Raw genomic sequence first — 15,888 nt, 5'->3', positions numbered from 1 at the left:
TGTCTTATCAGCCAATTTGCTGATTATATAAATGTGCCTTTTGTTTTTATTCCATTATTTGCTTTAACTCATATAGTAGTGATTTCCTATACTTTATATAATAGTTTCAGGCTGAAAATTCGAATTCCAAGTTTCTTTTAAAGGCTTCTTAAGAGCAACAGTTAACCCATACTTTGTTAGCAGTATAGAAAACTTAGACTTTGGAAAATTTGCTTTGCCATAGTAGTAGTCAAAATGAAGATGTTATAATTAGAAGCAAAAAAATTAAAGGATATTTTCCCCTTTCTTCGATAAGAAGTGTAAACTAGAATTTTTGCTATTAAGCATGACTTTTGTGAATGCCTGGTCCAGTAATTTTGCTTAGTGTCAGTTTTTATTAGCTTAATGTTTCCCCACCTCTCATATGAAGTTTTAAAAAATTGTTCAAGAACATTACTTTAAAATATAACTCTATGTTCAAATAAATTTGATACTTTTTACTGAGATTTTAAAAAATGTATAATCCCGTTAATGCATTTAAATACAGTTTGTATATATACAAACATATATCTTGTTTACATACATAAAAATATTTTTTCATGAAACATTCAAAATGCAATATTAAGTTCATATATTCTATACCTGTAAAATGTTGGCAGGATCCTCTTTAGCAGATGCAACCAACAAAGTATGCCCATTGACAATTCCTTCTGCCAGGAAACACTTGAAGAGCAAAGGTGAGTAAATATTATATTTATCCTCCTCTGTAAAAAAGGAAAAGTTGCAGTTAGAAACATATAGCAAGAAAAGAATCAAATGGGTATCAAATAGCAAGCACATTCATATGTTTTTATATTTTTTTCCCTTAAAACAATTATATGAGGTGGAACAATAATTGTGTATTCCTGAGGCACAGTTAGATAAGCTAAGACTTGTAAAGAGAGTCAATGAGAACTAAGTACTTTTAACAGACTTTCTGGCTCCAGACATCATTCTCCAACTACTATATCACTTTGATATCCACAAAATTACCCCCTGTACATATATACAGACTTCAGGTATAGGGAACTTCACTAGTAAATTTAAACATTTTAAGGAAAAAACAATACCAGTACTTAAACTCAGCAAAAAGGAAAAGGAAACAATTCCTACTTTATAGGCCCATTATTATTCTAACATCAAAATCAAAGAGTTTTACAAAACTACACATCATTATCAAATTTTAGGAAGTCATTATACCAATCCTACATGTACTCTTTCAGAAAAGAGGAAAGGATGAAACACTTCTAAACTCATTTTATGAGGCCAGTATTACCCCAATACCAAAACTAGACCAAGATACTACAGAAACAGAAAGCTACAGACTAATATACCTCACAAAAATATATGAAAATAGTTCTTTAAATATCATAAAACCAAATCCAGTAATAGAATATATATTTATATTACATATAATTAGTACAATTTGGTTTTAAATACTGTAAAACCAAATCCAGTAATATTACATCTTCAACTTGACACATGGGATCTACAAAAAACCTATAGATATCATCATATGTAATGGTAAGATGCAATGCTTTTCTTCTGAGATTGGGAAAAATGGAGGTATATTTACTTTCACTACTTCTAATCCATATCGTATGGAAGGTCTTAGCTATGTAATATTACTGACTTTGGTTTTATGGCATTTAAAACAAAATTATGGTAATTATACATGATAGATTATAATCATATAAATATATAATACAATATAATTATATTGTAGTTATATAGTTATATAGAGATGCAATATAATAATTATAATTATATTGTCATTACTATAATATATAGAATTATAATTATTCTATAATTATATTGCATTAATATATTTTATATACTAATATATATCATATTCCTGGATTTGGCTTTATAGTATTTAAAGAATTATGCTATATTAATACTATACTAATTATACTATACTAATACATTAATTGTACTTCTACATAATAGTAACAAATAATAGGAACTGAAATTTTAGAAATCTCACTTGCAATTAAATATTTTGGATAAATTTAACAAAATATGTATAAGAATTAGTTCTACATTGAAAAGTACAAAACATTCTGAGAGTACAGAAGACCTAAATAAATGGAGAGATATATCATGTTCATGGGATAGAAGACTCAAATCTTCAAATTGATTTGTAGATTTAATGGAATCCCAACAAAAATCCCAGTAAGCTTTTTGGAGAAATTGACAAGGTAATTCTAAAACTCACAAAGAAATCCAAGGTCATAGAATACAGTTAATATGGTTTGGGTCTGTGTCCCTGCCCAAATCTCATGTCAAATTGTAGTCCCCGGTGTTGGAGCTGGGACCTGGTGGGAAGTGATTGGTTCATGGGAGTGGATTTTCCCTTTGGTGCTGTTCTCATGATAGTGAGTTATCATGAGATCTGGTTGTTTAAAAGTGTGTAGCACCTCCCTACTCTTTCTCTTCCTCCTGCTCCTGCCATGTGAGATGTGCCTGCCTCCCCTTTGCCTTTGGCCATGATTGTAAGTTTCCTAACCCAGCCATGATTCCTGTACAGCCTGCAGAACCATCAGCCAATTAAACCTGTTTTCCTTACAAATTACCCAGTCTCAAGTATTTCTTTAGAGCAGTGCGAGAAGGGACTAATACAACAGTCAAAGAAATTTGAACAAAGAACACAGTTGGAAGACTTACTATTTTATTTCAAGACTTACCATAAAGCTACAGCCATCAAGGTAATGTGGAATTAGCAAAAGGACAGAAATATAGATCAGTGGGAAAGAATAGAGTCCAGAAATAAATCCATACAATTGGTTTTTGATAAAGGTGGAGAAATAATTTTTTGTAACAAATGGTCCTGCAATAACTGAATATCCATATTTAAACAACAAAAAGCAATAAAAACTTCAATCTTGCCTCATAGGATACTCAATCAAAAAACAGCAAAAACCTCCATCTTACCTCTTGAACTAGTAATAAATACTAGCTTGAAATGGATCACAGACTTTAAAAAGCTGAAATAATTAAAACTATTAGAAGAAAATGCCTTCTTCACAACCTTGGAGTAGGCAAACGTTTCTTAGGACATGAAAGCATGAATTGGAGGAAAAAAATGAATAAATTAAACTTCATAAAAATTTTTACAATTTGCCTTTGAAAAGACAGCTAATAGGAAGTTTTAAAAAAGGGAAACTACAGATAGAAAATATTTGCAATACATATCTACAGTAGAGGACTGGTATCCAGTATATATTTTAGCAACTTTCATAATGCAATAAGAACACAAACTGGACAACATAAAAATAAGCAAAAGATGTGAACACATCCTTTACAAAAAAAGATACATAGAATAGCCAAAAAAACATATTAAAAGATGTTTAGCTGACAAGTATATGGAGCAAATAAAATGCTCCAACATTGCTAGTGGCATTGCAAAACATTGTAACTACATTAGAAAACAGTTCAGCAGGCCAGATGTGGTGGCTCATGTCTGTAATCCCCACGCTTTGGGAGGCTGAGGCAAGCAGATTGCTTGAGGTCAGGAGTTTGAGACCAGCCTGGCCAACACGGCGAAACCCCGTCTCTACTAAAAACACAAAAATTACTTGGGCATGGTGGTGCATGCCTATAATCCCAGGTACTCGGGAGGCCGAGGCAGGTGAATCGCTTGAACCTGGGAAGCGGAGGTTGCAGTGAGCTGAGATCACGCCACTGCACTCTAGCCTGGGTTACAGAGCAAGACTCCATCTCAAACAAATCAGAACAAAACAAAACAAAAACAGTTTGGCAGTTTCCAAAAAAGTTAAACATACACTTATTATAGGATCCAGCAATTCTACTCTTGGGTATTCACCCATGAGAGTTGAAAATACATGTTTGCATAGATTTATACAGAAGGTTTATGACAGCTTTTGTTTTAATAGCCAAAAACTGAAAACAAGTAAAATGTCCATCAACTGCTTGCTGAATGGAGAAAACAAATGATAGATTCATAAATGGATTACTATTCAGCAATAAAAAGAAATAAACTACTAATTTACAGTAGTTTCTTGGTATCCACAGGGGATTGACTACGAAGGACATCCAGGATGGGATATCTAGGATACCCCATGGATACCAAAATCCAAAGATGCTTAGTACCTTACATTTTGCCCTCTGTATCCAAGGATGTGGTACATGCTAATACAGAGGACTGACTATACATGCAACAACATGGATAAATCTCAAAAAAAAATTATGCTAAGTGAAAAAAGCCAGATACAAAAAAGTACGTATGGCAAAACTGCAGTTACATGATATTCTATAGAAAGCAAACTTAATCACTAGTGACAGAAAGGAGAGGTTAGGTGCTTGGGGCCAGGAAACTTGAGTACCAGGAAACACTTTATGGTGACAGAAGTGTTTTATATCTTGATTGTGGTGGTGGCTGCATGAGTATATACAGTTGTAAAAAGTCACTAAAATAAGTAAATGGGCTTGGCACAGTCATTTGCTTCTGTAATCCTCATGCTTTGGGAGGCCGAGGTGGCAGGATGGCTTTGAGGTGAGGAGTTTGAGACAAGCAGGAGCAATAAAGCAATACCTCAGCTCTACAAAAAAACAATAAAAAATTAGCTGGGTGTGGTGATATGCACTGGTAGTCCTAGCTACTTGGGAGGCTGAGGCGGGAGGATCCCTTGACCCCAAGAGCTCAAGGATGCAGTGAGCCATGATTGTGCCACTGCACTCCAGCCTGGGGAACAGAACAGAACGAGAACCTGGCTCAAAAATAATTCAATAAAATAAATAAACAAATGGGTGCATTTTATTGTACATAAATTAAAATTAAATAACGTTTATTTATTAAAACAATTCCCTAAAGTACGACCAAAATATCAGGTGTTGAATTGTTTAGATATCTTCTTAGCACATTATCTTAGAGAAAATCCATGATTAAAAGTATAGTCAATTTACACAAAGTCTAATTTTATATATTAAAACACATAGCTAGTTCTTTAACATTATTCATCACTCACAAAATGTACTTAATTTTTATGGACATTTTATGAGAATTTTAGCGTGTTACGGTGAAGGAAAATGTTTTCAATGCTTCTGCATTGCTTACAGCTGACAGATGGAAAAGCTAGCAGAGACAACTATGGGAGAGATGATCAGCACTGACTACTGATTAACACAGCTGTAAAAATTGCTTACGTTGTATAACTAAGAATTCACCTCCAATCAACTTTAGAACTAACTAGAAAGTCACGTTTAAAAAAGAATTCATTTTACCTGAAGTAATTACTATTAAGTCAGTTTAGAGAAGCAACCATTTAAACCATTATAAATCAATAATGTACGAAACAAACCTGATATTACAATTTTTAATTTCTAAGATTGGTATTTTTACAAGATGGAAAATTTAAATTTTAAAAAATTCACCCACAATCCTCAAATAATCATTGTGTAAAGTTTGCTCTATTTCCGTTCAGTACTTTTTCTATGTTTTCGGTGATTATTGGATTTGGTATCCTACTTTTTTCACTTAATCTAACATGCTTTATAGTCTTGTACCCAACGTGTTTAAGGCTGAATAATATTCTAGAAAATTTATGAACATACTTTACTTAGCTATACCCCCTTACCATGGACTTTTCATGCTGCTTTTAGGGTTTTATTAGTACTAAATACAGAAGAATAAGGATGCTTCAGGGCCAACATGCCCAAGATGAAACTCAGTAACTCATTATTTTTTTCCACCAAATGTGGTTCTCTTTCAGTTTTCAGAAAGCCAGAATTTATACCTAATATCGCTCTCTCTCTCTCTCTCTCTCTCACACACACACACACACACCCCCCCAATCTACCTCTCTCCCCATCCTTCTAATCCTGTGAAATGTATTATCAAAGTATCGAAGTATTTGTGGAATGTGATTACTTCCCTCCATGCTAATGTCATTCCACTAGTCATACTACTAAAAACTATTACCTGGCCGGGCACGGTGGCTCACACCTGTAATCCCAACACTTTAGGAGGCCAAGGCAGGCAGAGGTCAGGAGATCAAGACCATCCTGGCTAACACGGTGAAACCCCATCTCTACTAAAAATACAAAAAAATTAGCTGGGCGTGGTGGCGGGCGCCTGTAGTCCCCGCTACTCGGGAGGCTGAGGCAGGAGAATGGCGTGAACCCAGAGGGTAGAGGTTGCAGTGAGTCGAGATCACGCCACTGCACTCCAGCCTGGGCGACAGAGCGAGATTCCGTCTCAAAATACCATCCTGGCTAACACGATGAAACCCCGTCTCTACTAAAAGATACAAAAAACTAGCCGGGCGATGTGGCGGGCGCCTGTAGTCCCAGCTACTCCGGAGGCTGAGGCAGGAGAATGGCGTGAACCCGGGAGGCGGAGCTTGCAGTGAGCCGAGATCGGGCCACTGCAATCCAGCCTGGGCGACAGAGCGAGACTCCGTCTCAAAAAACAAACAAACAAACAAACAAACAAACAAAAAACACAAAACTCTTACCTAAATGACTGTAATTTTCTCTCATTTCTTTGCATCCACCCTAATCCTCCTCCTTCAATTTAGTAGTAACATTTTCAAAATGCAAACCTGATCATCTCATTTTCCTACTTAAAACTTTTCAGGCCAGGCGTGGTGGCTCAGGCCTGTAATCCCAGCACTTTGGGAGGCTGAGGTGGGCGGATCATGAGGTCAGGAGATCGAGACCATCCTGACTAACACGGTGAAATCCTGTCTCTACTAAAAAATAAAAAAATAAAAAAAAAAAAGCCGGAAATGATGGCGGGCATCTGTAGTTCCAGCTACTCAGGAGGCTGAGGCAGGAGAATGGCGTGAATGTGGGAGGCAGAGGTTGCAGAGAGCCGAGTTCGCGCCACTGCACTCCAGCCTGGGCGACAGAGCGAAACTCCGTCTCAAAAATAAATAAATAAATAAATAAATAAATAAATAAATAAATAATAAAAACTTTTCAGTGGTTCCTCATTGCTCTTGAGAAAAAGAACTAAATCTTTTAACCTGGTCTACAGGCTCTACATGGTTGTAGCTGAACAGCAGGGTTTAACTTGCATAAGTAAAAATATTTAACAGTGGTATAACAGTGCCACTTTTCTCTCTTTAAAATGTAAATGAGGAATGCTTATACACTGTTTGTGGGAATAAATTTATATAAAATATAAATATTTTATAATTAGCACAAAGTAAATTTGTACTAATTTATTCTGTTATCCATATAGAAAACAGTATGGAGATTTTTCAAAGAACTAGAAATAGAACTACCATTCAATCCAGCAATCCCACTACTTGGTTACACTGAAAGGGAAAGAAATAATTACATAAAAAAGATACCTGCACTCATATGTTTATCATAGCAGTATTCACAATACCAAAGATACGGCATCACCTCAAGTGTCCATCAACAGGTGACTGGATAAAGAAAATGTAGTATAAATACCACAGAATACTGTTAACAGTAGATAGTTAACCAGGCAGGAGCAGGGCAGGAGAGGCTCCCCCAATCCACCAAGAATGTCCAGGGACCATCAGGTGATGGTCCAGCAGTTGTCACACTGCCTCTCTAAAATGATAACTGGTCGCAGTCCATGCTAGGGAGAGTTTCCCAATGAAACTGTTAACTGGCAGCTTCCAATAAGATCTCAGGAATTGGGCGAGTGAGCTCAAGCATGCGCATTAAAAGGCAAAAATGACGGAGTATGACTTTCCCGGGGTAGTCCACCACAAAAGGGAAGAATGCCTAAGGTGAACATATCTACAACTCCGGTGAACATGTCTACAACTCCAGTAAACACACCGCACATGCTCATCTCCTAAGTGCTAGCAGGTCACCTCGCATGCAAGCAGCTCACGCCAAGGGAAGAATCACGGGAAGAGGGACGCAAAATGCCCGAAGTATGTCAGCAATATAAAACCTGAAGTCAAAAGGTCAAACCCTGCACTTGACCTCCAAGATGCCCGCTTGAGTCTCTTCCAAGTGTACTTTCCTGCTTTAAAGTTTTTTAATAAACTTCCACTCCTGCTCTGAAACTGGCCTTGGTCTCTTTTTCAGCCTTATACGCCTCAGTTGAATTCTTTCTTCTGAGGAGGCAAGAATTGAGGTTGCTGCAGACCCATACGGATTTGCCACCAGTTACCGGGATATACGCCACCCCTAACAATACTACTCAGCCATAAAATAGAATGAGATGTCTTTTGCAGCAACACGGATGAAACTGGAGGTCATTATCCTAAATGAAATAACTCAGAAACAGAAAACCAAATACCACATGTTTTTACTTATAAATGACAAAGGCTGCATGGACATACAGAGTGGAATAACAGACAGTGGAGACTATAAAAGGTAGAAGAGTGGTAAGGGGGTGAAGGTTGAAAAAATACCTATTGGGTACAATGCTCACCATTTAGGTGATGGGTACATGAAGAAGCCAGACTTCACCACTGTGCAACACAGGCATGTAAGAAATCTGTACTTGTGGCCAGGCGTGGTGGCTTACGCCTATAATCCCAGCACTTTAGGAGGCCGAGGTGGGTGGATCACCTGAAGTCAGGAGTTCGAGACCAGCCTGACCAACATGGTGAAACCCTGTCTCTACTAAAAAAAAAAAAAATAGAAAATTAGTCAGGCGTGGTGGTACAAGCCTGTAATCCCAGCTACTTGGGAGGCTGAGGCAGGAGAATTACTTAAACCCGGAAGGCAGAAGTTGCAGTGAGCTGAGATCATGCCATTGCACTCCAGCCTGGGCAACAAGAGCAAAACTCCATTTCAAAAAAAAAAAAAAAAAAGAAATCTATACTTGTACACCCTGAGAGCATAAAAATTAAAAAATAAAAATAAATATACATGACTGTGGTTTAACAAATTTTAGCAATGAGGAAAAGAAACCTAAACTATTTAATTAGAAGAATTAAAACATTCATAAAATTAAGGATGCACATTACAATACTCAAGTGAGAGAATGAACTGTATCAGATCAGTACTACTTAAAGTAGGGATATGTACTCATAGATAATTTAAAAAACTGGGTGATTTATGAGTAATGAAGGATAATAAACAAACTAGATGTCACAGTTGTCTTTTTCTATCTATCTCTTAAATGAGTGAGGGTTCTGAATTATTTCTTACTCCCCATACTATCCTTAGTGATCTTTTCTTTGTCTCTAGCTCCACTTTCTCTGTGCTAAGCTCCAGGCATTGACATCATTGGTATTTATTTGCATATTATTAACTAGACATAGTACTTAGCAAATATGTTTTGTGTTATCTTATCTTTACTTTAATGTGCCAACAGAATTTCACGACATGTCCAAAGGGGAAACCGTATTTTTTTCCTCTTCCTTGCTGCCCGTCTTCCGGTGGTAACATGCTAATTTGGTAAGTTACTTGGTAACTGTTTGCTTTGGGCTTCAGGTTTCTTCAACTATAATATGGGAATAATAAAATTATACCTATCTCATAAGACTGTGGCAAAGATGAAATACTTAAATCAGTGCCTTGTGCATAATTAAGTGGTCAATAAATGTTAGCTACTATGTTTTTCATTCTCAGCTCTTCCCTTTCCTTTATATCCCCACAAATAATCATTCAACTTCCTAAATCTTTAAGATCCATCCATTTCCTTCCGTCTTTACTGACAATAATGTAGTTCAATGCATCCTTAACTCTCACCATCAGCCTCCCAATTGGTCCCTGTACTTCTAACCTTACTCCTCCCTCCAATCTATTCTCCACAATACTCAAGAGTATTTTTTTTCTAAAGAGCAAATCTAGTCTTGTCACTCCCCTGTTTCAAAAACTTAAATGGCTTTTCGTTGCTCTCAAGAGAAAAACACCCAAAAAGCAAGCCATATAAGCCTCTCTAAATGTTGTGTTGCCTTCTTTCTCAACACTTCCCCCCTTCCATATCTCATAAACCGCAGGGATAGGAAACTACTTGTTGGCACCAGCCATATTGCTTCTTGCCTCAGGACCCTTGTATAAATTCCTTCACAACTTTGGCTAACTAATTTGCTCAATCCTTCCAGACCAAGATTAGATGGCACCATCATTGAGAAGCTTTACTCAAGGCTGAGTGAGATATCAGTCTGCTCTGGAGCACCCTCTTTACCCCTAGTAGTATTTAATAAACACTCCTGAAATTCCTCCATAAAGCTGAAAGATTGTTATGGCAGAGAATGCATCCTATTATCATATCTCTAGTGCTGGGCACATAGTATACATATACTAAATATTTGTAGAATTAATTAGGGGAAAAAACAACAAACAAAAATCGATCTTGTCTTATAAATCATCCACATCTACTACAGTTTGAAAACATACCATTGTATACACATATAGACATACATTCTATAATAGTTATCACTTCTATTTTTTCAAAGAATCCTATGAGGCAGGAAACACTAATAGGAAGATCACCTACTTAGGGATTAGCAAAAACACTAAACTCATCAAGCTGAAAATTACCAATTTTGTGAAACAAATTTTGAGGTTGTACAATAAGCATTTAATTAATCTATTTAGTGAATTCCCCTAACACTGGGCAAGTAAAAATGATAATGATGTGACAGAACTACCAAAAAGCAAATGTAATTTTGGCCTGAATTAACGGTGTAATTTCTAGGTTCAGAGACACACTTGTCCTGTTCTATTCCACAGTAGTCAACCCACCTGATGATAATATATTCAGTTTGGGGACTTACACAAACTAAAGCATCTTCAAAAATAGTGATGGTGAAGGGAGCTGAAAGTATGTGACACGAGAAATGGAAATATTTAGCTTAAAGAAACAGACCCAAGAGACATAAGGTAGCTGTCTTCAAATATCTGTTGGACTATAAAATGGAAAAGGAATATCATTTGTACATTATGGCTCCAAAGAGTGGAACAAAGCCTAGTGGACAGAAACAACAGGAATATCATTTTTTTTCTTAATACAAAAGTCCAAATGAGCTGTATCATCACTCTACCAAGACTGCTCCCCAACACCAATTATAATTGTGTAATTTGTTGGATATTTGCAAATCCTTACCTTACTTATCTATGACAACTATTACCATTGACAATTTTTTTCATGAAACTACTGTATACTCCCTTCCCACATTTTCCCAGTTTTTATAACTTTGCTCCTGTCTCTTTAGCCATTCTTTGTGTATGTAAATGGTTTATATAGAGCTCTCAAGTTTTTGTTATATACATATGGAATGATTTTATGTACTTTTTGCTAGTCACTACTTTCAGCTATGCAAGCCAAATCTTTCTTTTCTCATCTTTTAATGACATCCAGAGCTGCTTCCATGATTCTCACTAGTTTCAGTTATTAAAACTTGACTGTCCAGTTAAAAACGTAGTCAACAGTCAATACAACATTTTCCACTAAGGCTTGTGGCTTGAAATACTTAGTGGGGCGGTGTTAAGGGGAGGGGGTAGCAGCGAGAAAAGGAAGTTCTAAGACACCTCTTTCTACAAGTCTTTTCTTCAAGTCCTAGCTCCTACACCGGGAAAGTAGAGCAAAAGAGTGGCAGAGGTCAGTTTTTGTAACTGCCTGTCTGTCACAGGTAGAGAGAAGTCCCTAGCCTCACTCTGACCTGGTGTATTAAGTCTGCTGCTTATACCCTCTAAAGTTATGGTGGTTTCCATGTAGATGGTAAGTGTGGTTTGTGGGTGGTACCTTACTTCATACTGGCCCTATATGTCACTGAAGAACCCTGCAAAGAGGTAGAATCTAGTGTTTTGGCGGCTAGTAATTCATCCTCAGTCTCTCTTTGGAAATACTATTACTGTCATTATTCTTCTAGCTGTGTTTGTTTACACAATCTATTCTATCAGGCCCCCTTCCTTTTCCTGTATTAGAAACAGGAAATAGTCTTAATGTTTGACAATGTTGACAAAATCCAGCAAATATAAAGCAGGCTGTCCTAATAACTCTAATTCTGCACTATTCACTTTGATGGGCTTGGAGGTTCTAGAGGTTAGCAAGGAATTGGCTGGGAAACAGGAATGTCAAGTTCTGCTTCTTGCAAGCAACTTCAATGTCTACGACTGATGGCCTTGGAGGTGTATGCCCTCACTTGCCTCACTTTTTACCATAAATGTACTCCTGCTTTCTCCAGTCCTTGACTTTATTGCCTGGTTATGGCAGTGACAGTGGTGGAGATACGAGGAAGTATCTGTGCTAGTTCTTTGGGCCTGCAAGGAGGTGGCTCACCCCAATTGTGGGAAAGTGAAAACTTAAGACTTTGTCTTCTTTTTCTCACTGCAGGCTACACTCACCAATTCTAGGGTACTTAACATATGGTTAAAAAATAGCAAACAGCTAATATAACAAACAGCACTAACTCTAATAGCAAACAGCACTAACTCTATACTAAACACGGCACTGCACTTCTCATGCATTGGTTTATTTAATCCTCACAATAACTTTTTTTTTTTTTTTTTCCCAGACGGAGTCTCACTCTGTCATGCAGGCTGGAGTGCAGTGGCGCAATATTGACTCATTGCAACCTCCACCTCCTGGGTTCAAGCGATTCTTCTGCCTCAGCCTTCTGAGTAGCTAGGATTACAGGTGCCTGCCACAATGCCCAGCTAATTTTTGTATTTGTAGTAGAGATGGGGTTTTGCCATGTTGGCCAGGCTGGTCTCAAACTCCTGACCTCAGGTGATCTGCCAGCCTCACTCTCCCAAAGTGTGGGGATTACAGGCATGAGCCACCGCACCTGGCCCTCACAATAACATTTTAAGATAAATGCTATTAATCCCTACCTTACAGATAAAGAAACTGAGGCACAGAGAGGGTAAGCACTTACCTAAGGTCCTATAGCTAGTAAACAGCAGAGCCATGGTTTGAATTTAGACAGATTCCAGAGGCTATGCTCTCAACCTTTTTTCATGAGCTTACTTTCCTTTAACTATTTCTTACTGACAAGCATAGGCTTTAGATTTTGGAAGTTTTCTTTTTACGCTAGTTGTTCTTAGTCTTTTGAGTCTCAAACCAACTCTGAACATTTGGCATTATACATGCTACTCTAAAAATAAACACAGTCAAAGCCGGGCATGGTGGCTCATACCTGTAATTCCAGCACTTTGGGTGGTCGAGGCAGGTGGATCATCTGAGGTCAGGAGTTCGAGACCAGCCTGGCCAAAATGGTGAAACCCTGTCTCTACCAAAAATACAAAAATTAGCAGGGTGTGGTGGCGTGCACCTGTGTTCCCAGGTACTCAAGAGGCTGAGGCAGGAGAATTGCTAGAACTTGGGAGGCGGAGGTTACAGTGAGCCAAGATCACACCACTGCACTCCAGCCTGGGCAACGCAGTAAGACTCCTTCTCAAGAAAAAAAAGAATACACACACACACACACACACACACACACACACACACACTCACACAGTCAAAAACAAATTTTCATGTAATTTCAGGGAATTAAGAGATCTCCCAAAGTTCCATCCTAGATCCTCAAGTATAAACCTGGGGAATCTGCCACTTGTCTATGACAACACTAAAACACACACTGAATAACACAGTTAAATAACTTTGAAAACTCCTAAATCTTTTTCTCTAGCCTAAATTTCATGCCAGAAAAATCGAACTTTCTATTAGGTTGAATGACTTGGGTTTTTCACTAGTACCTAAAAGTTATTATGTTTAACCTGAATTCTTTACCTCACCTCAATATTTGCTCATTCTTTTCCTTTTCTAACTCACTTAATGGTCTTAATTCTAAACTTTCCCAGGATAAAAATCTGGGAATCATCCTATTTTCTGTCTCTCCTTCATCACCTACACACGTACATAGCACAGAAATAGAAATTGACTTTCTTAAGAGGTACCTATTAAGTGAGGAAAAATGTAGAAAAATAGTGTTTCATATCAGTGCAGTCTAAGCATAACCAGTTAAACATTTCAAATTCAATATACATACTGAAATAAAGAAGTAGAAAAGTGAAATAGCAAATTTATGACAAAAGTCTTAAAAGTATAGTAACAAACATTACCTCATGTTTAGATTAGGGCAATGAGTAGTTTCCATCACTTCAAATTTTTACTTTATTTCTGCAGTGTATCCATCATAATATTTCTTAATTGCTCAAAACACTCCATGACTATCTATTTCTTACTAATATAATTTAATGGCCTTTATCCAGGCTTTTGAGTCACTCATTCATTCATTATGCTCCTACATGGCTCCCATGGTTACAGAGCTTTCAGTCTATTAAATAAGTAATCATGATCAGGCAATTTCATAACTACCTGATTAAAAAAATGTGTAATAAGTACCATGATAATGTAAATAAAGACTACTACAGAAGTATACAGAAGGAATACTGGGTGTAGGTAAAGGGAAAGCAGCAGTTAAAAAAAACTTTCTGGAAGAGATGGCTAAGTGGAGACCTCAAAAACAATTAAGAGGAAAATAAAAGGCAGCAAGAAAGAACATAAGCAAAGGTCTAGAGAGAGGGCTGAGAAGTATCCTCTAGGTTTAGCAGGGAGAAAGTCATTAAGGTGGTTTCAGTGAAATGGTAGTATTTGAAGTAGATTGAGGAATGACTGAAATATTACAAAATATGTAAGTACAGACTATACAAGAGGTTTGGCTATGAAAGGGAAGAGAAAAAGCAATAGTGGAGAAAGGGGTAGGGTTAAGAGGGAAGATGTTGTTCCCCTTGTTTTTAAATAAAGCTTAAAAATACATTTGAGTATAGTTAAAGTACACACTGAAAAAAATTAATACAGTGGAAGAGATTAAAGATAAGGAGAGAAGGGAAATTGATATTGCTAGGTCCTTAGAAAGTTAGAATGAGATGAAATTTAAAGTGCAGATGAAAGATGATTCTCAAATAGTAGAAGGTACAGTATATCTTTGCATTTGTGAATAGAGGTAAGTTTTGAGGATTGATTTTAGGAACTTGGGTGAGTTCTCATCTGATAAAACTCTATTTTTTTTCTGTGTGACATAACTGTAAGTTATTCCAGAGGATTAAGATAAAGTAGTATACTATGTTAGATGTTTGAAGACATTTTGTTTGATGTCATCACAGTAGTATACTATGTTAGATTTTTTTTTTTTAATTATACTTTAAGTTCTAGGGTACATGTGCATAACGTGCACATTTGTTACATATGTATACCTGTGCCATGTTGGTGTGCTGCAGCCATCAACTTGTCAGCACCCATCCACTCGTCATTTACATCAGGTATAACTCCCAATGCAATCCCTTCCCCCTCCCCCCTCCTCATTATAGGCCCCGGTGTGTGATGTTCCCCTTCCCGAGTCCAAGTGATCTCATTGTTCAGTTCCCGCCTATGAGTGAGAACGTGCGGTGTTTGGTTTTCTGTTCTTGCGATAGTTTGCTGAGAATGATGGTTTCCAGCTGCATCCATGTCCCTACAAAGGACATGAACTCATCCTTTTTTATGGCTGCATAGTATTCCATGGTGTATATGTGCCACATTTTCTTAATCCAGTCTGTCACTGATGGACATTTCGGTTGATTCCAAGTCTTTGCTATTGTGAATGGTGCTGCAATAAACATATGTGTGCATGTGTCTTTATAGCAGCATGATTTATAATCCTTTGGGTATATACCCAGTAATGGGATGGCTGGGTCATATGGTACTTCTAGTTCTAGATCCTTGAGGAATCGCCATACTGTTTTCCATAATGGTTGAACTAGTTTACAATCCCACCAACAGTGTAAAAGTGTTCCTATTTCTCCACATCCTCTCCAGCACCTGTTGTTTCCTGACTTTTTAATGATCGCCATTCTAACTGGTGTGAGATGGTATCTCATTGTGGTTTTGATTTGCATTTCTCTGATGGCAAGTGATGATGAGCATTTTTTCATGTGTCTGTTGGCTGTATGAATGTCCTCTTTTGAGAAATGTCTGTT

The 15,888-nt window shown here is 37.2% G+C and overlaps 1 protein-coding gene across 4 annotated transcripts in view; it reads right to left on the bottom strand.

The window, feature by feature from the left end:
- ELP4 (elongator acetyltransferase complex subunit 4) overlaps nucleotides 1–15,888 on the bottom strand; it is a 257,266-nt gene that overhangs the window by 224,099 nt on the left and 17,279 nt on the right. For all 4 annotated transcript variants that reach the window (XM_009186370.4, XM_021926819.2, XM_031653929.1 and 1 more), the window contains exon 3: nucleotides 622–743. In XM_009186370.4, the coding sequence (XP_009184634.1) occupies nucleotides 622–743 (122 nt within the window). The remainder of the gene's footprint in view (nucleotides 1–621; nucleotides 744–15,888) is intronic.

The sequence above is a fragment of the Papio anubis genome, chromosome 12 (genome assembly GCF_008728515.1).
Source record: "Papio anubis isolate 15944 chromosome 12, Panubis1.0, whole genome shotgun sequence".
Taxonomy (NCBI): Eukaryota; Metazoa; Chordata; class Mammalia; order Primates; family Cercopithecidae; genus Papio; species Papio anubis.
The sequence above is the reverse complement of the archived record's forward strand: the minus strand, read 5'-3'. Positions and strand labels throughout refer to the sequence as shown.